This window comes from Sorghum bicolor, chromosome 7 (genome assembly GCF_000003195.3).
Source record: "Sorghum bicolor cultivar BTx623 chromosome 7, Sorghum_bicolor_NCBIv3, whole genome shotgun sequence".
In the NCBI taxonomy this organism is placed as follows: domain Eukaryota; kingdom Viridiplantae; phylum Streptophyta; class Magnoliopsida; order Poales; family Poaceae; genus Sorghum; species Sorghum bicolor.
Genome location: NC_012876.2, coordinates 61,874,058 through 61,895,855, shown reverse-complemented (window position 1 = coordinate 61,895,855; position 21,798 = coordinate 61,874,058). Strand labels below are relative to the sequence as shown.

At 44.5% G+C, this 21,798-nt stretch overlaps 1 protein-coding gene across 1 annotated transcript; it reads left to right on the top strand.

Moving 5' to 3' along the window:
* On the top strand, nt 14,643–19,133 carry LOC110437152 (biotin synthase). The gene is made up of 6 exons (XM_021465471.1): nt 14,643–15,011; nt 17,087–17,266; nt 17,462–17,568; nt 17,967–18,172; nt 18,308–18,447; nt 18,651–19,133. Exons 1-6 carry the CDS (start codon nt 14,805–14,807, stop codon nt 18,954–18,956), a joined length of 1,146 nt encoding a protein of 381 aa, XP_021321146.1. The 5' UTR covers nt 14,643–14,804; the 3' UTR covers nt 18,957–19,133.

The following is a 21,798-nucleotide window of genomic DNA, read 5'->3' as shown; positions in this document are numbered from 1 at the left end:
GAAACGGGAGTGACACCAGCGGAGGTCCTCCTTCGCCAAGGACCTACAGGCTTATGAAGAATGATCTGCGCCTGATGCTCACTGACAACATCAATATGGAAGTTCAGCTGTACCATATGGCTGGGTATGTGGTCACTCTTGAGGCCTATGCCAACACCCTCCATGAGGAAGTGCACCAGCTGCAGGATGCCCTCAATCCACCCGAGGCTCCTGAAGCAGCAGAGGAAGGACCAGTTGTCATCCAAGTGGATAGTGATACTTCTGAGGATGAAGCAGAGGAACCAGGAACTCCCACTCCAGATGAGGGTGTTACCACCAGTGAGTCGGAGATGGATGACGACTAGGTGTTGAGAAGGCACGAAGTATGACCGAGTGTGATCTTCTGACTTTGTAACGTAGTTAGTCAGAAAAACCTCTAGTATGGGAAGTGTGTAAGATAGTGGTTTCGGAAGTCCTGCCCAGGAGCGGACTTGTATGATAAATAAGATGAACTGTTTGTGCTAGGTAAGCCATGATGTATGATGTTTAAGTAAGTATGTTAATTAAAGTGTGATGTGTTTTTAAACAGATGTCTGCTAACAACCATGGAGCTAGTTCGTCCCAGGGTGGGGATGATTTTCCTAATGCACCACCCGTTCCACCCTCTTTGGCTGATGCAATTGCAGCATTGGTCAATGCAACAACTCTGTTAGCACAAAACCAGAATGTTGGTCAGCGTGGCCGTGGTCGCCATAACCGAGAGGAAACCACATATGTTGACTTCACAGATACTCGTCCCCCAGTTTTCACAAAAGCTGATGAACCTCTTGAAGCTGAGGATTGGCTTCGCACTATGGAGCAAAAGTTCAGTCTCATCAACTGTACTGAAACCCAGAAGCCAGTTTTCGCCGCTCAGCAGCTGAGAGGAGCAGCAGGAGTTTGGTGGGAAAACTTACTGGCTGTTCAACCAGCCCGTCACCGAATCACTTGGGGAGAATTCAAGGAAGCCTTCAGGGCTCATTACATTCCCAAGGGAGTTATGAAAATGAAGCTCGAAGAGTTCTTAGCTCTCCGTCAGGGGGATGACTCAGTCATACAGTATATTGGAAAGTTTAATCATCTGTCCCAATATGCAATTGAGCAAGTCAACACTGATGAAAAGAAGAAGGATTGTTTCATGAGAGGCTTGAATACAAAGCTTCAACTGATGATGGCATCATGTGGCAATATATCTTATCATGAGGCAGTGAACATTGCTATCTCCAGTGAAGAAAAGAACCGCAAACATAAGGAGGCTAAGAAGAAGAAGGGGTTTGTCTCAGGGTCTGGGTCATCTGGCGGCAACAAGAAGCGCCAGAGGCTCATATATCATCCAGCTCAGCAATTCCGCCCATCTTATCGTCCTTCTTATCAACCGCCTCAGCAGCAGAATGTGCAGAGGAGTTTTGCAAGACCGACAATGCCGTTCAATGTTCAACGTCAGCCGAATGTTCCTGCCATTCGTCCGCCAATGCCACAAGCTGCAAACAACCCTTGTTACAATTGTGGGAAGAGTGAACATTTTTCTCGTGAATGTCCATATCCCAGGCAAAATGTTCCAAATGTCAACGCACCAAGGCCAGTTGGAAATCAACAAACAAATCAGAACAAAGGTCATGCCCAGAATCCGCAGAAGGGTAAGGGTACTCAGAAAACAGGAAGGGTTTTCCATACTCAAGTTGAAGCTATACCTGAGGGAGAGCCAGTGATGCTTGGTATGTTCCCTGTTGCCCAACACCCAGCACTTACACTTTTTGATTCTGGAGCATCACATACTTTCATGAATAGAACATTTGCGGAAAAGCATAATATATCTATTGGTGCAACCAAAGATGAGTTCTTTATACAGTCACCTGGGGGTCGACTATGCACTAAGGAAATGGTACATCAGGTGCCAATAGACTTGGGTGGATATATATTTCCAACATCCATGATAGTGTTAAAAGATCCAAGTATAGATGTGATCTTGGGTATGAACTGGATGAGCCAGAGAGGTGCAGTTATAGACACCTTAAATAGAACTATCAGGGTCAACTTACCTAATAGCAAGTCTCAACTTCTTATCCATCTTCCTACCCTTAAGAGAGCAGTTGAGCAAGTGTGTGCTATCTCTGTCAAGGAAATCAAGGATATTCCAGTGGTCTGTGAGTTTCCTGATGTGTTTCCAGAAGATTTACCTGGTTTGCCACCGGATCGTGATGTGGAGTTTGAAATAGAGCTCAAGCCAGGGACAGCACCAATATCTAGAAGAGCTTATAGAATGCCACCAAAAGAATTAGCAGAATTGAAAACTCAGTTGCAAGAATTGATGGATAAAGGTTTTATTCGACCTAGTTCATCACCATGGGGTTGTCCGGCAATCTTTGTGAAGAAAAAGGACCATACCTTGAGGTTATGTGTGGACTATCGTCCTTTGAATGAGGTAACAATCAAGAATAAGTATCCTTTGCCCCGTATTGATCTTCTCTTTGATCAACTAACTGGTGCTAAGGTATTTTCAAAGATAGACTTGAGATCTGGGTATCATCAAATCAAGATTAAACCAAAAGATGTTCCAAAAACGGCATTCACTACCAGATATGGCTTGTATGAATATCTGGTCATGTCTTTTGGTCTGACAAATGCCCCAGCACATTTTATGTATCTGATGAATTCAGTGTTCATGCCAGAGTTAGATAAGTTCGTGGTGGTATTCATTGATGACATTCTCATCTATTCCAAAACTAAAGAAGAACATGAAAAGCATCTCAGGATAGTGTTGACTCGCCTGAGAGAACATCAGTTATATGCTAAGTTTAGCAAATGTGAATTTTGGATAGATGAAGTTCAATTTTTGGGTCATGTCCTGTCAGCTGAAGGTGTTGCAGTAGATCCAAGCAAAGTTCAGGAAGTTCTTGACTGGAAGTCACCAACTTCAGTACATCAAGTTCGGAGTTTCTTAGGATTAGCGGGGTATTATCGCAGGTTTATCCCTGACTTCTCCAAGATCTCTAAACCAATGACGACACTGCTGAAGAATGATACCAAGTTTGTGTGGTCATCCGAGTGTGAAGAAGCTTTTCGGACCTTGAAAAAATTATTGACCACTGCACCAGTGCTAGCTCAACCTGATATTGAAAAATCTTTTGATGTGTATTGTGATGCTTCAGGCAAAGGCATTGGGTGTGTACTAATGCAAGAAGGCAGAGTCATTGCATATGCTTCACGACAACTTAAGCGTCATGAAGAGCATTATCCAACCCATGATCTAGAGTTGGCAGCTGTAGTCCATGCTCTCAAAATTTGGCGACACTATCTGCTGGGTAATACTTGTCACATATATACTGATCACAAGAGTTTGAAATACATCTTCACCCAGTCAGAATTGAATATGCGTCAGAGAAGATGGTTAGAACTGATAAAAGATTATGATATTGAAGTACACTATCACCCAGGCAAAGCCAATGTAGTGGCAGATGCACTCAGTCGAAAGAGTCATTGCAATTGTCTGGAAATTAAGCCGATAAACCTTACTTTGTGTTATGAATTTGAGAAGTTAAGTCTTGAAATGATTCCACAAGGAAGTCTTGCAAATATGACAGTTCATTCATCTATCAAAGATCAGATTATTACAGCTCAGAAAGAAAATAAGGGTATGAGCTTTTTGAAAGAAAAGATCCAGTCTGAGCAGAATTCCAAGTTCAGAATAGATGAAGCTGGAGTGATTTGGTTCAAGGATCGGTTAGTAGTCCCAAAAGTTCCTGAACTCAGAAAACAAATTCTTGATGAAGCTCATACAACAAGATTTTCAATCCATCCAGGCAGTAATAAGATGTATCATGATCTAAAACAAAGATTCTGGTGGACTAAGATGAAGCTTGAAATTGCTAGTTATGTGGCTAGATGTGATACTTGTCAAAAGGTGAAAGCAGTTCATCTTAGGTCTGCTGGAGAATTGCAACCGTTGCCAATTCCATCTTGGAAATGGGATGACATTAGTATGGACTTCATAGTGGGTCTACCCAGAACATCGAGAGGGTTTGATTCCATATGGGTCATTGTTGATCGTCTGACCAAATCAGCTCATTTCATTCCAGTAAGAAAGGATTATCGAGCTTCTGAATATGCTAAGATATACTTTAACAGAATTGTGAGTCTACATGGTGTTCCAAAGACTATTGTATCTGATAGAGGGACACAATTTGTAAATGCTTTCTGGAAGCATCTGCATAAGTCCTTGGGTACCAAACTTCTGCATAGTACAGCTTATCATCCACAGACTGGGGGCCAGACTGAAAGAGTCAACCAGATCCTAGAAGATATGTTAAGGTCTTGTGTGCTCAGTTATTCAGAGAAGTGGCATGAATGTTTGCCTTTAGCAGAATTCTCTTATAATAATAGTTATCAAGAGAGCATTAAGATGGCACCATTTGAAGCTCTATATGGCAGAAGGTGCAGAACACCCTTAAATTGGTCAGAACCTGGAGAACATAGTCTCTTCGGGGTTGACTTAGTTAAAGAAACCGAAGAAAAAGTCAGGCTCATTCGAGAGAACATGAAGATAGCACAGTCCAGGCAAAAGAGTTATGCTGATAAGAGACGTCGATCTCTTACCTTTGAGGCAGGTGATTATGTATACCTCAAAGTGTCACCTATGAAAGGAGTAACTCGTTTTGGAGTAAAAGGAAAGTTGGCACCTCGATATATAGGTCCATATCAAATCCTTGAAAGATGTGGAAAGGTGGCATATCGTCTAGATTTACCACCACAGCTGTTATCAGTACACAATGTGTTCCATGTCTCTCAATTGAAGAAATGTCTTCGAGTACCTGATCATATCATTCATGTTGAAGAAATTGAGTTAAAGCCTGATCTGACATATTCAGAGTATCCTATCAAGGTTCTGGATCAAAAAGATCGAGTCACTCGTAGAAGAACTATCAAATACTACAAGGTGCAATGGAATCAACATACTGAAGATGAAGCTACGTGGGAATCCGAAGAGTTTCTCTTAGAAAGTTTTCCTGAGTTCTTTTCTTCTGTCTTATCCTTGTAATCTATAGTATAATGATCTACCCCTGTTTTTGTAAAGGTTGGTTTTGGAAGTGCTTGACAAACTTCCTTTTCCATTAGTTAGACTTTAAGGTAAATCTCGGGACGAGATTTCTTTAAGGGGGAAAGAGCTGTAACACTCTCGTGTTAAGCGAACTAAAACATGACATGTCATCATGAGCATTGCATCGTAAATTCGTTAAGCACACACTAATGCATTAACTTAAAATAAGTTTAAATTGGATGAATGTGTTTAGGAAGTAAAGTGTGTTTATTTTATGTATGGATGTTTGTTTTGGAATTTAAAAACCTTGGGTGAAAGTTTTTCCGAAAGGCTTAGGGGGGAAACCCTAGTTTTCAAAACCCTAGATTTGTCCCCTTTTGTGTAATTTAAAAACTAAGCAAAATTTGAAGTTGAGTTCAAAAGCAAAGTTGTATATCTTGTCAAGATGTACAACTTTGGTGTTTTGAGTTTTTGAAGTTTCAGTACAAAATTCAAAGTAGTTTTGAAAATACAGATTTCCGAAAAGTGTCCCCTTTTCAAACTTAAATCTCCAATTCAAAATCTGTTTGGAATTTTGAAAAGTGGTCAACATGAAAGTTGTAGAGCTTGAAAAGTTGAACAACTTTCATGTTGGGAGTTTTTCAAGTTGTTATGCAAAATCAAAAGTAATTTTGGAAACTCTGTTTTGCCCCAATTCAAAATTTGGGATTGAGATTGAATTTCAAAACTGTTTTGGCAAAATCACTAGTTTCCACTCAGAATCAGCTTGGGACACCTAAATATGTTTTGTAGCTCACAAAATTTTGCACAAGTTTATTTTTGGTAAAAATGTGGCTTCAGTTCATCTTTTGGTCGATTTTTGCAAAACCAGACAAAAAGGGGGGGATAAGCTTTGGCTCCTGTTCATGGCGGTGGACACCCGAGTCTGGATCGGTGAATGCCAGCGCATGGTCACCGTTTTACCTCGTCCACGCGCGTGTTCACGTCCGTGACGATGTGGAGCAGCTGCTGGCAACCAGAGGCGCGACGTGCCCTTCTCTGCTGCGCTCGTCGACTCCATTTCCGCCACCGGGGCACCGAAGCGCAGTACCCCGTCCCCATCCATATTGGACGTGCTCGATCCTCCTCGTATCAAATTGAGCTGTCCTCTACGTCCGTCACCTCCTTGCGAATCCAGAACACCACCAAGCTCGCCCCATAACCCTCTCAATCGCCGGGACGTCGCCATCTTCTCCATCTCCGGCCAGAACTGCCGCCGTGGGGCTCTTACCGTGGCCACGGTGTTCTAGTCGGTATCACGTTTCCCTGGCAGCTGTTTCGAGTTCCTCTTGTGTTCTAGTAGCTCATGCTCTCTCTCTTTTCCTTTGGGCGCGAACAGAATCGCCGGAACGAGCTCGCCGGAGCCGGAGCGCCCGCCCGATCGTGCTGTCTCCGTCGCCAGTGACATCCGCTGCTTCCCCGAGCCTTGCAGCGTGAGCACCACCCTTCCCAACCCCTGTGGAAGCTCGCTAGACCGTCGGTTTGCGCTCTATCGTATCCTGATGGCCGGACGATGGTCGGCCATGGAGGCCGTCCGCCGGTGACGTGGTTGCGATAGACAGAGGACGGTAGAGCGCGAGTGAGGGGTAGAGATCGATCCGCGGAAGTGAGGCGGAGCCGATGCGCGCGCGCGCGGAGGCCGAGGACCTCGCTATCGGCCGCCGGAGTCGCGGCCGAGCCGCCGCGCGTGTAGGGGATAGAACTGACAGGCGGGGTCTACCTGTCAGTGTCCCGCTGAGAGAGGGCGCGCGCGCAGAGCGGATGCGGGCCGGAAGTGCGGATGTGGGCCGGTTTGCGGGCCTTTTCACTGCGCTGTTTTCTTTTTCTTTTTCCTTTTTGTTCAAAAGTGATTGATGTTTGATTTTCTGTATTAAATCATGTGCTGATTCAAAAAATTGTGAAAATTTTTGTATAAATTCCATAAGATGAGTAGAACACATGAAAAATATTAGATTCCATTTTCTGGCAGTTTGCATATATATGAAAATTGTCCCTGTTTAATAATAAATAAATCTTCCATGATTTTTAGTAAATTATGGGTATATCCAAAAATCATGAAATTTAATATGTGAGCTTGTGTTAATGTTATTTAGCTTCATGATTAATTTCAGCTCTGTTTGATCAAGTATGCTCTGTTTCTTGATAAAGCTATTTAAAATGCTTATAAAAGAAATAGAAATAATTAATCTCTTTAGGCTTTGTGTGATATTTTGGATTGATTGGCAACCAGTGATTACTTAGCATAGTATGCTCCCTGGTTATGGTTTAATTCATGTACATGATACTTATGATATGATAGGTCCACAACATTACTTAATAAAGATAATAAAATTGATTTAGTAATAATCCATGCTTTGATAGCTAGATTAGTTTGTTTCTCTATCATGAAGGTAAATTGTACTTGAGATAGTCATGCTTATGGTTGTCATCCAAGAACATGTAACCTGTCTTTATCATGCCATGAGTATATCATAATCATGCATATGCACTTTTACGTATAGAGTACGCTCCGGAAGAATCTGATCCCCAGTGGGTTTCTTCCGAGTTTGTGGATCCTTCGAGTGTTGTTGAGTTGCCGAACGTCCCCTCCGACCAAGGCAAGCCCCGGACATTAAACCCTATCCTTGTATTTTCATAAAGTTATTTATATCACTTGAGTTAATATGATGCATTAGGTGAATAGGAGTTGAATGAATCCTATTTGCTGCATTATCTACCTTGATGATTTCAATATTAACCTTGATACTTGCTTTATGAAAATGCTTAGTATGCTTAGTCCTGCTTATTAGATAAGTTTTCAAATGAGAAAGTTTGAAGGGTTGTTGTGGAATACTTTTAAGGTCAATAATGTTCAACTTGAGACCGGTCGGTGGACTTGCTTTAAGAATGGAGTCTTAAAGTAGTGTCTCCAACTGTGTCGATTAAGGACCGTACCGTTGATTGGCCTGTTGTGATTGAGACCTTTGAGTACAGCCCACATGCGGCGGTAAGCCTTAGCTATAGCTATTCCGATACTTGAGAACGGCTAACCGCGTACTGGGAGTGGAAAGATGGCGAGAGTAGCGTGTACCCACCTTACGGATCTGAGATGACCGGGAAACATCTAGATTGGCTGTAGGATGGTGGTGTACTGTACTCTCGGGTGACGCTGGACCCGTTCTTGTATGGGAGGATCTATAGAAAAGGTTGACATATGCAAGATTAAGTTCTACATATGTCGTGTGGTACTGAATCCCCAGCTGGGTTTAATCGATTCGAATCGCCGTGTTTTCTCGGACATGGAACCTCAATCCTCACACCATCATCGTAGTAATAAGTGAATCTTTGGTATAAGAAAGAGGTGTTTTGCTTATGAAAGTTGGATAATGATACTGGCTAGTTATGAGTGATAATCTTGAGTTAAAACTTGAAATTAAGCTTTACTCGTAGTAAGCTTTTATGCAAAAGAAATACTTGATCTTGTTAAAGCTTTACCTTGAATCCCCATAGCCTGCATAACTGAGTCTTCACCTCTTTTATAGTCGGTTAAGTCTTGTTGAGTACTTTTGTACTCAGGGTTTTATTAACCCATGTTGCAGGTGAATCTCTTGATTATCCTTTTGATGGTCATGGGTATTTTACTCTTGTGGAGGAGAGTGATGATGATGAACCTGATGTGTGACCTTGGGCAAAGTAAAAACTTGTTGTGTGATCTATGGTTTATGTAATATAAAGTTCCGAAGCTTTTATGTATCAAAAACTTATGGTTTGTAAACTATGAACTTAAGTTTCAATCTATGTTATGTAACCTTTCCGCTTTTACTCTGATTTCTCTTATCTATGAAATGTTGTAATACTGTGATGCTTGATGAGGGAATTCCTGAAAAGAATGTTACGTGGATGATTCGGGTTTCCCGAGGACACCCGACAGACTTCTTGATTCATTTGGAACTCGTGCACGACGATCAGAAGTCTTTGGGACAATGATGTGTGCATGTGGGCCACTTAATTCAGGAGGTTCTGCCACAGCGGCCGAGGCCGCGGCCGTGGCGGCGAGGCGCGGGGCGACTCAAACCGTCCACCACCGGACGATCCGTGCCCACGGTGCGGAAAGAAAGGCCACTGGGCCCGCGACTGCAAAAGCAAGAAGAAGGAGGAGCCGGCCCAGCAGTCCCATGTGGCCCAAGAAGAGGAGCGTGAGGCCACGCTCATGTACGCGGTGGTCTCGGCCCAAGAGGAGGGATTTGATCCCCTTCCAGAGCCGCCGCCACGCTCACCCACCGCGTCGCCGTCCGCCATCGCATCCGCTGCCGAGCTACACCTCGTCGAGAAGAAGGTCTACGCCGCCTTCGATGATGACCAGGACTGGGATCCGAAGCGCTGGATCCTGGACACCGGGGCATCCAACCACATGTCCGGGTCCCGCGCGGCCTTCGCCGATCTGGACACCGCCGTCACCGGATCGGTTCGATTCGGGGACGGCTCTGTCGCCCGCATCCACGGCTCCGGCATCGTCCTCTTCCACTGCAAGAACGGCGAGCACCGCGCGTTGGCGAACGTCTACTACCTCCCTCGACTCACCGCCAACATCATTTCTGTCGGCCAGCTCGACGAAGGCGGGTTCGAGGTGCTCGTCAAGCACGGCGTGATGCGAGTGCTCGACGAGGACCAGCGCCTTCTCGCCAAGATTCCCAGGAGCCCGGGGCGCCTCTACACCCTCGACGTCACCATCGCGCGCCCCGTCTGCCTGGCGGCGCGGACCGACGACGAAGCGTGGACGTGGCACGCCCGCTTCGGCCACATCCACTTCGCCGCGCTGCGCAAGACGGGGAGAGAGGAGCTGGTCCGTGGCCTGCCCGTTGTGGACCATGTGCAGCAGGTCTGCGACGCCTGCCTTGCTGGGAAGCAGAAGCGGGCGCCGTTCCCTCAGAAGGCGCTCTGCGATCCACGGAGCCACTCCAGCTCGTGCACGGCGACATCTGCGGCCCCATCACGCCGGCAACTCCGAGCGGCAACCGGTATTTCCTTTTGCTGGTTGATGACTTCTCACGCTTTATGTGGGTGTCGTTGCTCCCGTCCAAGGATGCCGCAGCCACTGCCATCAAGCGCATTCAGGCGGCGGCGGAACGCAAGGCCGGCAAGAAGATGGTGACCCTACGCACCGACCGTGGTGGTGAGTTCGCCGCCGCGGACTTCGTCGACTACTGCGCCCAGCTTGGTGTCCGACGGCAACTCACGGCGCCGTACACGCCACAGCAGAACGGCGTCGTGGAGCGCCGGAACCAGTCAGTCGTGGGCACGGCCAGAAGCATGATGAAGGCCAAGGACCTCCCCGGCATGTTCTGGGGAGAGGCAGTGTCGACTGCGGTGTACCTGTTGAACAGGTCCTCTTCCAAGGCGATCGGTGGCAAGACCCCCTATCAGCTCTGGAACGGGGTCACGCCGGCGGTCGAACACCTAAGGACTTTTGGGTGCATCGCCCATGTCAAGGTGAACACGCCGCACCTGAAGAAGCTTGACGACCGCAGCCGGCGAATGGTGTTCGTCGGCTATGAGCCGGGCTCCAAGGCTTACCACGTCTACGACCCGACGACGCGCCGACTTCACATCAGTCGCGATGTGGTGTTCGAGGAGGCTGCTCAGTGGGCGTGGGGACCAGGCGACGACGTCGGCACTGGCGACTTTGTCGTCGAGGAGCCGGAGTCGACCGAGCCGTCCCTGGTCACCACCACTCGAACAGTGGCGTCGCACGCGCCTCCATCAGCCCCCACGTCAAGCACTTCGCCGAGCTCCGCTTCTCCAGCACCGACTGGGGTCCATCCGACACCAACTCCAAGTTGGACCCCAGCCGGCTCCCAAGCTGCAAGCGGTCCATCCTCGTCTCCCAGCTACGTCGAGTTCGCGTCTCCGCCCGAGGCCGAGCACGACGACTATCTTGATGCTGACCACGACGACGACGCCCCACTGCGGTTCCGGCGCATCGACAACGTGCTTGGCGAAGCACCCACACCGGGGCTGGCACCTCGCGACTTGGAGGAGCGACTCCTCCTGGCCAGCGACGCCGAGCCAGCCTCACTCGACGAGGCAATGCGGCATGAGTGTTGGCGCCTGGCCATGCTCGACGAGATGACCTCGATCGAGGCCAGCGGAACATGGACGCTGGTGGACGCACCGGTGCGCATCAGGCCCATCGGCCTCAAGTGGGTGTTCAAGACCAAGAAGGACGCCTCCGGGATCGTCACCAAGCACAAGGCGCGCCTCGTCGCAAAAGGATACGTACAGCGGCAGGGCATCGACTTCGATGAGGTCTTTGCCCCCGTCGCGCGCCTGGAATCCGTGCGTCTCCTGCTCGCACACGCCGCCTGCCAGGGATGGGCTGTCCATCACATGGACGTTAAGTCTGCTTTCCTGAACGGCGTGCTCCAGGAGGAAGTCTACGTCGAGCAGCCCCCCGGTTTTGTCCTCCGCGGGCACGAGACCAAGGTGCTTCGCCTCGTCAAAGCTCTCTACGGACTACGTCAGGCGCCGCGAGCTTGGTATGCCAAGCTCGACGAGTCACTCCTCGGGCTTGGGTTTCGGAGGAGCGTCTCCGAGCACGCTGTCTACCTGCGAGGGACAGGAGCCCACCGGCTGGTGATTGGGGTCTATGTCGACGATCTCATCATCGCCGGCGGGAACCAAGTTGACATCGACGCCTTCAAGAATCAGATGAAGGCCACATTCAAGATGAGTGACCTGGGGTTGCTGCACTACTATCTTGGACTGGAGGTAACACAAACCGAAGCAGGCATCACCATCTGCCAGAGTGCCTACGCGGCCAAGATCTTGGAGACGGCCGGGCTCACTGGCTGCAATCCAAGTGCCACTCCCATGGAGCCTCGCGTGAAGCTGAGTAAGGTGAGCGCGGCTCCAACCATTGACTCCACCATGTATCGCAGTGTGGTGGGATCGTTGCGCTATCTGGTGAACACAAGGCCGGACTTGGCGTACTCTGTGGGGTACATCAGCCGATTCATGGAGAACCCAACCACAGAGCACTTGGCGGCCATGAAGAGGCTCTTGCGGTACGTTGCTGGTACCTTGCACTACGGCTGCCTCTACAAGAAGAAGGAACACGCAGAGCTCACTGGCTACAGCGACAGTGATCTAGCCGGAGACATCGACACTCGCAAGAGCACCTCCGGCGTTCTCTTCTTTCTGGGCAGCAACATCATCACTTGGCAATCACAGAAACAGAAGATCGTGGCCTTATCTTCGTGCGAGGCTGAGTACATTGCGGCTACGACAGGAGCATGCCAGGGCTTGTGGCTGGCGCGGCTACTTGCTGAACTCAAGAACAAGGAAGCCGACGCTGTCACATTGAAGATTGACAACGAGTCCGCCATCGCGCTCAGCAAGAATCCCGTTTTCCACGATCGCAGTAAGCATATCGATGTTCGTTACCATTTTATTCGTGAATGCGTGGAGGAGAACAGGGTGAAGCTCCAGTCCATCAGAACCGAGGAGCAGCTGGCGGACATTCTCACCAAGGCTTTGGGGCGTGAGCGCTTTTGCGAGCTGCGACTCAAGCTTGGTGTCATCGATGTTCAGGGGCCACACAAGGATTAGGAGGAGATTTGTTAGTAATCCTTTGTAGCCCATTTATTTGTTGGCATGTTTATTTATTCAGTTTTGCATGCACATGAGAGCCAGACTTGTGGTGTCCGTGTGCGTAGGTTGTAGTGGCCGAGACTCGCTCGCCATGAACTAGAGCATGCAAGCCATGGCCGGCTGTTGCGGCGCATGGGGATGGACGTGCGCACTCTGCGTGATCGTGCGGCCGTGGCTTGTGAAGCTCCTCTGTAATTCCAATAAATAGAACACTATGCATCAAAAAACGCTGCCGCGTTCGCAGCACCAAACTCTGTGTCCAGGTTTCGTGTGTGTTCTTCCAATTCCGTTCGTGAGCTTGTCACCGGGTTCACTGGCGTTTTCCGTCGACCGGAGTCTCCAACGGCCTCAGGTATCCCTGCACATGGCAAAAAATTGGAAGCACTGCTCACAGCTCAGGCACGATGTGGTTTCCAGAGCCCTGCCGCCGTCCCTCCCTCGACTGCTGCTGTCATGTCAGTGAAGTGACACTTCCAATGATTTCAGAGAACTTTCAGAACGTAGCAGACACCGATGCAAATGAATCAATTCTTCGGATAATACTATACTATCCTGACGTCGAAGAGCTCGTTCAGCGTCCGCGTATCGTCGGCGAGACAGATGAGGCCCATCAGACTGCCGTCGTCGAGCCGTGGCGTCAGCCATACATCCTAGTAGACTTGAGTCTTAAAATCATACTCGCTTCATCCTAAATTATACGATGTTTATTTTTTTTACTCCAAATTTAACCACTCATCTTATTCATAAAAAATATACAAACATGGTCAGATTTAAATTATTATCAAAAACTTTATTAATAAACAAAACCAGAAAAAAAAATGATATTTTGCATAAATTTCTGAATAGGATGAGTGGTCAAGTGACAGAAAAGTTAAACATCTTATACTTTGGGATAGATTGAGTTGCATCTAATAATAGAAACAGCCTGTTTAAATAAATAATTGAGAGGCGCTGCCTTGTTTGCTTGAGTTTATCAGCCGAATCTACTAGTTATTCAGCAGTGTTTTTCTCTACGACAAATCAGGCCTTATTTAGTTCACTCCAAAAATAAAAAACTTTTCAAAATTCCCCGTCACATCGAATCTTACGCCACATGCATGAAGCGCTAAATATAGACGAAAATAAAAACTAACTGCACAGTTAATTTATAAATCGCGAGATGAATCTTTTGAGTCTAGTTAGTCCGTAATTGGACAATAATTACCAAATAAAAATAAAATACTACAGTACCAAAAATTAAAAAAGTTTTCGGAACTAAACAAAGTCTCAGTCAATCGTACTTTCTACTATGCCTTACCAGCCAAATGAACAAGGCGAGGTACAGTTTTTTTGGTCCTTTCCCAATATTTCACCAACCCCACTTGAAAGTCGTAAAAGTGAGTACTCTTCTCGGGGAGTCCGCACTATCTTCATCTGATGGGAAATTTTTTAAAAAAAATCACCGTAAAATTCCTCATAAAGAAATAATAAAAAAAAATAACCGAGAGCGCTGATTTAGGCCTTGTTTAGTTCAAAAAAAATTTGCAAATTTTTTTTCAGATTTCCCGTCACATTAAATCTTTAGACACATGCATGAAGTATTAAATATAGACGAAAATAAAAAATAATTGCACAGTTTAGTCGGAATTGATGAGACAAATCTTTTAAAGCTAGTTAGTCCATGATTAGACAATATTTGTCAAATACAAACGAAAGTGAGCGTCGATTTCTCAAAAAATTTGGAACTAAACGAGGCCTTAAAAGGTACCATTGCAGTTTCTTGTCCTATCCCAATATTTCACCAACCCCACTCGGAAGTCGAAACAGTGATTACTCTTTCCGGGGAGTCCGTCCTATCTTCATCTGCCACACCCCCAAGTTTGACGAATTGTGGAAAAACAAAAAATCAAATCCCGTAAAGTAACCCCGCTGGTTATACTAGCAAATTCCGTAGGCTCCAGCCGCCACAGCTGACGAGGGTCAGAGGAGCGTGCTGCAATCTCATCACGCTCGCGGCTAGCTTCAAGAAGCTGCAACGAACCCCTCGACCATATCGCCCGCTGCTACTCCTATCCCTTTCCTGCTGCCACTACCTAAGCTAAGCATGGCCATGATGCTGCTAGCGCGCAACCTGCGCTCCGGCCTCCGCCCGCCGCTCGCCGCGGCGTTCTCGTCGGCCCCGGCGGCGTCGGCGTCGGCGGCCGCGGCGGAGGCGGAGAGGGCGATACGGGACGGGCCGCGGAACGACTGGAGCCGGCCCGAGATCCAGGCCGTCTACGACTCCCCGCTCCTCGACCTCCTCTTCCACGGGGTACGTACGCCCCGCCCGTCATACATGACACACACACACCGCCTGGAACGGAATGGAGACCTCGCGTTCCCAAATTCCACCGGTCTCGCCGGACGGAAATTTAGTGAAAGATTCTGTCTTTGAGCTATTGGCAGTTGAAGGCCGTAGATTTACTGGCAAGGTTATGTTTAGAGTCTTTGGGATGTGATGATGGCTCTAGATTTGTTGCATGAGAGGTGCTAGTAAGCTAACAGTCGATGGATTTAGTACACATATATTTTTGTTATGCTACCCAAGTTTCGTTAAGTGGTGGTGATGAGCATAGACTCTGTCAATTTAGGCTTTAGGACTTTTAACCAGTGGAAAGCCCCAATTATGAACACTTCAATAGTGATATCAACTTCATTGGGTTCTTTTTGAACTTTGCGTGCAGATTTTTTTGACATTGCTGCAAAGTATTTAGCGTTGAAACTTGAAAGCCAAAGACAGACTCTTCATATTATAAAATTTTTGACCTTGTTGCCTGTGCAAGAAAAGACTGTTCATATGGACTTAGGTGTCAACTGTCAAGCTTATGTGTTCAGGTGAGCTATTTATAAGTCCATCTGTAGTGTTGGTAGGAAGGTACTGCCCCCAAGGCCCAAGGGCCGTATAGCCTATAGCGCTGAAATTCACATCAAGCCTTTCCTTCGTAGGGACTTCCAATAGTTGGCACTGCAGTTAATGAAAAGTTTCACCTTAGGAGCAGGAATGGAATGTTCTTGACAAGTTTTTCTAAGATCCACCTCTAGAAGGCTGTATGGCTGTTGATTCTTCTCATACCTATCGGGAAAGTGTTGGAGCATCACTTAACTCTGTAGAGGAAATCTATATACAAGTTTATACTGCTACGAATTTCCAAAATTGTATGTTACCTATAGGAAAGACTAGTTATTGTTGTAAACCATGGGGTGAAGTTCAGGCATGATGGTTTATTGAATTTCATCATAGTCTGATAAATGTAGGTCAATAACGGATTAATGTCCTATTCAATATATTTGGTCAAAGTAACATATTCATTTGCGTGATCTATGTTTTGCTTGTTGGAATCTGCCGACAGCACTGCACTGGTGAGCAGCAGCTTCACTCTCTCACACGCACACTACACTTGGGGATGGGAAGAAGGTGAATAGAGGGGGAGCACAGAATGCACACACACAAGCACCAGCAAGTGCTGCTGAACTGAACTACCTGTTACATTACCATAGACCATAGTTGCATATATACACACAAAGGTAGCTAGTGAAGGTGGGCTGTTGTAGCAGTCAAGTCTACTGTCCTACTTGGTTGCTAAGCCTTGCTAGGAAATTGCTCTAATTGAACTGCAGTAGCAAGGAAATTTGGTCTGCAATTGCTTTCAGTTATCTTTCAGTGCTGTTTTGTGGGCTAAGGTAATCTGCATGATCAGTAAGGAGTACAGGAAAGGAGCAAATTCTCTTATCATTCTAACTGTGTGGTTCTTTGGATGGCCCTGGCAGTGTATTTGATGGAGACTCCCCTTCTGTTAGCGAGTTTTCGAGACAATTTAAGGATGAGTATATGCTATGGTGCAAGCTGGAGCTAAGAAACTTCAAGCTCTCGAACTAGATAGGATAGGAGATTTTGGATGAATCTTTTCCTTGTTGTTTGGTCATCAAAGGTCTTCTTTGAGTAATCCTGGTGTGAAGTGTCTCCAACCTTCTCATGTATGGCCCTGGCATGAGATGGTAGTGTACACGGGCCATTGTTTCCTTTCTGTAATACAAACATACGCAGCTCTCCTACGTATTCAATAAAAAAAATGGTGTAGAACTATTACATTCCTGAGCATCTTGACCCATCATCGATTGTAAGCATTCCTTGGAGTAACTCTGGTTGCTAGTTTGTAAGACGGATTCAAATGCTTCATTATTTGTTGAAGAAAACAATGTTCTTTTACAATATGAGTTTACCTGTGATGGAGCATTTAGCATTCATGTAATTACGTCACAATGAACAGTTAATAGGGTAGCAACAATTCTGGTGTGTCATTTGTACTTCTCATATCTCTTTACTGAGCAACCACTTTATTTTTTCAGGCTCAGGTCCACAGAAATACCCATAAATTCAGAGAAGTGCAGCAGTGCACACTTCTTTCAATCAAGACTGGTGGGTGCAGTGAAGATTGTTCTTACTGCCCTCAGTCATCAAGATACGACACTGGATTGAAGGCCCAAAAATTGATGAACAAAGATGCTGTCTTAGAAGCAGCAAAAAAGGTATTGTTATTTTAATAATTGTCTGGGAGTGACAAGTTCACTTCAGCCGTTTTTAACTGTCACAAAGTGACATCTAATCTTATTATTGATTGTAGACTTATAGCTTTATAACTCATGAAATTCTGTGCAATATTATTATTGCTCACAGTACACTATTTTATATATTGTTCCTTTTTCTAATCTATTTTTGTACAGGCAAAAGAGGCTGGGAGCACCCGTTTTTGCATGGGAGCTGCATGGAGAGAAACCATTGGCAGGAAAACAAACTTCAACCAGATTCTTGAATATGTCAAGGAAATAAGGTATTCATTGCCTTAGGCCATTTTTTCTCTTTCTGTCTAGAATGTCTCAAAAATGCTGTATTTCTGTTAGTAATAATGAAAATGGGGTTACCTGCAGTTAAAAAAAAAGTATTCATTGGGATCTTTTGTTTATATGATAAAACTATGGTATATATATGGCTCATGTTCTGCATAACCATGCACAATTTTTTGTCTAGGTCAATGTTCTATTATCTTGCCTTTGTTCACCTAGTTTGTATTTTTCTTGAAACAAACTAGCTTTGTATATACAGGCCATTGACTTAAAGGCCTTAATTGCATGGAATAGGATGATATATCCGGTCAACAGAAGTTTAGTGCATGGTTATTATAGTTTATTTCAATTATTTCAGCAATGCATTGGATAATTGAATATGCAGGGGTATGGGCATGGAGGTCTGTTGCACACTGGGCATGATAGAGAAACAACAAGCTGAAGAACTCAAGAAGGCTGGACTTACAGCATATAATCATAACCTAGATACATCAAGAGAGTATTATCCCAACATTATTACCACAAGATCATATGATGATAGACTGCAGACTCTTCAGCATGTCCGTGAAGCTGGAATAAGCATCTGCTCAGGTGATTCTTCGAAGTCACTGATGTTTCTTGGTTTTTTATGAGGACAATCCTCTTCCAGCTTACAAAAAAACTTGGGAATATATATGTCTTCAGTAGTTCAGTGTATAATTTGGTGCTCCATTTGTTTTTTTACAGGTGGAATCATTGGTCTTGGTGAAGCAGAGGAGGACCGGGTGGGGTTGTTGCATACACTAGCCACCTTGCCTACACACCCAGAGAGTGTCCCTATTAATGCATTGGTTGCTGTAAAAGGCACACCTCTTGAGAACCAGAAGGTATTCATACTGCCGATTATTTTGTATAGTGTATAGTTTAGGTGGTTGCAGCTAGTGGTGATCCTGCATCTCGCACATGGGAAACATGCCTATATCTTTGTATAATACAAGTCATTGATTGCACATTGTTAACTACAATATAGACTATAAGATCTGCACATGCTGCTTTTCATTTGTGTATGCTAACTAATGTTCCACATCAGCCTTTAGAGATCTGGGAAATGATCCGCATGATCGCCACTGCTCGGATCGTGATGCCAAAGGCAATGGTGAGGCTTTCAGCAGGTCGAGTACGGTTCTCCATGCCAGAACAAGCGCTCTGCTTCCTTGCCGGGGCCAACTCCATCTTTGCTGGCGAGAAACTTCTCACAACCGCAAACAACGACTTCGACGCGGACCAGGCGATGTTCAAGATCCTTGGTCTGATCCCCAAGGCTCCAAGCTTTGGCGAGGAAGAGGTGGCGGCTCATGCTGACACCGAGAGGTCTGAGCAAGCTGCTTCGATGTAGAATAACATCATTACCGACTCTCTGTATCACAGTTAGGGCGAAACTAGACCTACTGTTATTATAGCTAGAGCATTGTATTGTAGAAACCACAATATTTCATTTCATTATTTTGTAGTTGCTTGAGACAGACGGGAAACAAAATAAGGAATGCCATATGTGATGTAAGTTTCAATCTTTGTTCTTTGATCTCTCTCGATGCAGCATCACCGGCCATCAGTTGTCTGACGGCTGTGAGGATGCGAGCAGGGTTTGGAGAGCAGTCGCTCTCTGTGACTGGTTCTTGCATTGTCAGGAGCTCCATCCAGTTCCAGATGCATTCGCGGACTGGGTTGTCAGTTGTGGTTGGTAGGCTGGTCGCTTGCCGCATTTTTGTGCGTGTATGGCATGATACGCAGACTCCGGGGTGTGGTGTCAATTTGTCAAATCACATGGAGGTACGATGGAGTCGTGCTGCGCATGGCAAGCTGCGGTCCATAAGTTTCAACAAACACCGACAGTCGTCGCTTGATGATCCGTCATGATCGGCTCAACCTCATCAAACACGATTATAGTGTATTTTGAACATTACTCCTTCTTTCTCCGAAAAAAGGTATTTTCAATATTGTTAATTATTACTTCCGTCCCTTGGAAAATGCAATTTTAGTATAGTACTAAATGAATCTTTTGATACTAGATAATTATTATTGAATTCATCATGAAATATATTTTCATTTTTTAACAGCATTTGGTATCTAAATATTTGATACTCTTTTTTTTGCAAACTTTATTAAACTTTAAATAGTTTAATTAAGGATAGAATTACAGTTGCACCATTTCATGATGGAGATAATATTTCTATACAATTACAGTACATGTTGAACCCCTCGCTCTCATGGACAACTTCGATAGAGTTAGGCTTAACCAGAGCATAATTTGTGTCCACGACTTTGACATATAAGGCAAAGATCTAGCAAGCTTAAGATATCTTTAGCCTACCAAAACATTCTTTTGTCATGCCACTATGTGCATCAAAATCATTTTATAAATTGTGGTGCATTTGAATACTACTTCATACGTGAACTTCCTATAACAAGATTAACAAAGCCAAAACTAGTGCAGTAAACAAAATGACAATGTTGAATTCAGATTTTGAATTTTGTAGCGTAGATATTATCGTTTTGTAGCACAGATGTTCAGAATGCACAAACATCTACAAACACCGAACTAGGTTCATTAGATGTACCATGACATGTATTTTGATAATGTATTTATTTGATATGTTAATACATAAACTTGGTCAAAGTTATGATGTGTCGTCTATATTCGAAATGCAGATTATCAATGTGTTTGACTTAGTACAAAGCTTAATGACTTAGGCCTTGTTTACTTCCACCACAAAACCCAAAAATTTTCAAGATTCTCCGTCACATCAAATTTTTAGACGCATGCATAGAATATTAAATATAGAAAAAAATAAAAACTAATTACACAGTTTGGTCGAAATTTACGAAACAAATCTTTTAATCTTAGTTAGTCCATAGTTGAACAGTAATTACCATAAACAAACGAAAATGTTACAGTGTCGTAAAATTTTTCGCTTCAGGAACTAAACACGGCCTTACCCTTTGAAAGTTAAAACAAAGGAAATATGTGCCATCTATACCTAATAGTAAATTAACCAAGAGTTACCGATAAGAAACAATCTAATGAATAATAAATTATATGGGCTGTCTATAAATTGTATGATTGTACGTGTATTAGGCTAGTTTCAATGAAAGTTTCACGTAAGTTTCATTTGCATTAAATAGGTTTCCACATAGGCTTTTTTGATGACTTGGTGGTGTATTTAAGAAGAGAGAGAAGAAATGAGTTTCATCTAGATGAAACTCTCTTGGCACGATTATCAACTCTCTATGAGTCTTGAAATTAAATGTCTATGAAACTATAAAATGAAACTCTCCATTGAGAATGAGTGTTTCATCAAAGTTTTATTTTATTTCACATGATATGGCAGTCTTCAAAACAACGCTATGAAACTCTCCACTGAGACTGGCCTTATTCTAGTACATAGTTGAATGTAACAAATCTCAAAGATTACCCAAAAGGTTGTGACCTTTAAAAAGGCAACTGCAACTAAGGCTAGTCTCGGTAAAAGTTTTATCAAAGTTTTATTTGTATTTAGTAAGCCACATAAGTGTTTTAGATGTAACAATATATTTTTAAAAGAGAGAGAAGAAGTGTCTTTCATGGAGGTGAATGAAACTGTTGACTTGACTACTAACTCAAGATGACTCATAGAATCAAATGGCTATTAAACAAAAGAATAAAACTATGCATTGACAGTGATGGTCACATCCATGTTTTTGAAAAGAAAATTACTATGAAACTCTCTTTTGAGAATGACCTAATGAAAGGGGCATTCATAATAAATTCAGCTCTTGGCTATTTGTGTTTGTTTGCTTGAGACTCTAAATTGTGGATTGCATTATGTTATGACAAAGGGACTATACATTGATATTAGGACGTTTGAGCTTGCAATTTTTTAAAAACAATCTCCAGGCTGCAAAAGTCCACAATCTCGGAAAAGCATGGCTTTAATCGTGTGCACGCGATGGGCTGTGCGTGTGTACTACCTATGGCGTGGTTTTGGTGCCTGTTGAAAAGGAATTTTGACATCAAATCAAATGAGAGAAATATATATCGGAGGAAGAGACAGAACATGTTCTTGATATTTCGGAGGGAAATATATCATTTAGTTTTTGAAATTTAAGCAAATAATTTTTTTAAGTGTTTATATTTAAAATCCACGCATGTTCTTGGCATTTCCTTTAAAATCAACTATTACTACTACTCGGAGTAAGAG

What these genes read in the sequence shown, in the direction of transcription:
- LOC110437152 (XM_021465471.1), top strand. Translation starts at nt 14,805, where the DNA reads ATGGCCATGATGCTGCTAGCGCGCAACCTGCGCTCCGGCCTCCGCCCG. An exon ending in TCGACCTCCTCTTCCACGGG is followed by an intron (nt 15,012 to 17,086) that starts GTACGTACGCCC and finishes TTATTTTTTCAG; the next exon opens with GCTCAGGTCCACAGAAATAC. An exon ending in CACCTCTTGAGAACCAGAAG is followed by an intron (nt 18,448 to 18,650) that starts GTATTCATACTG and finishes GTTCCACATCAG; the next exon opens with CCTTTAGAGATCTGGGAAAT.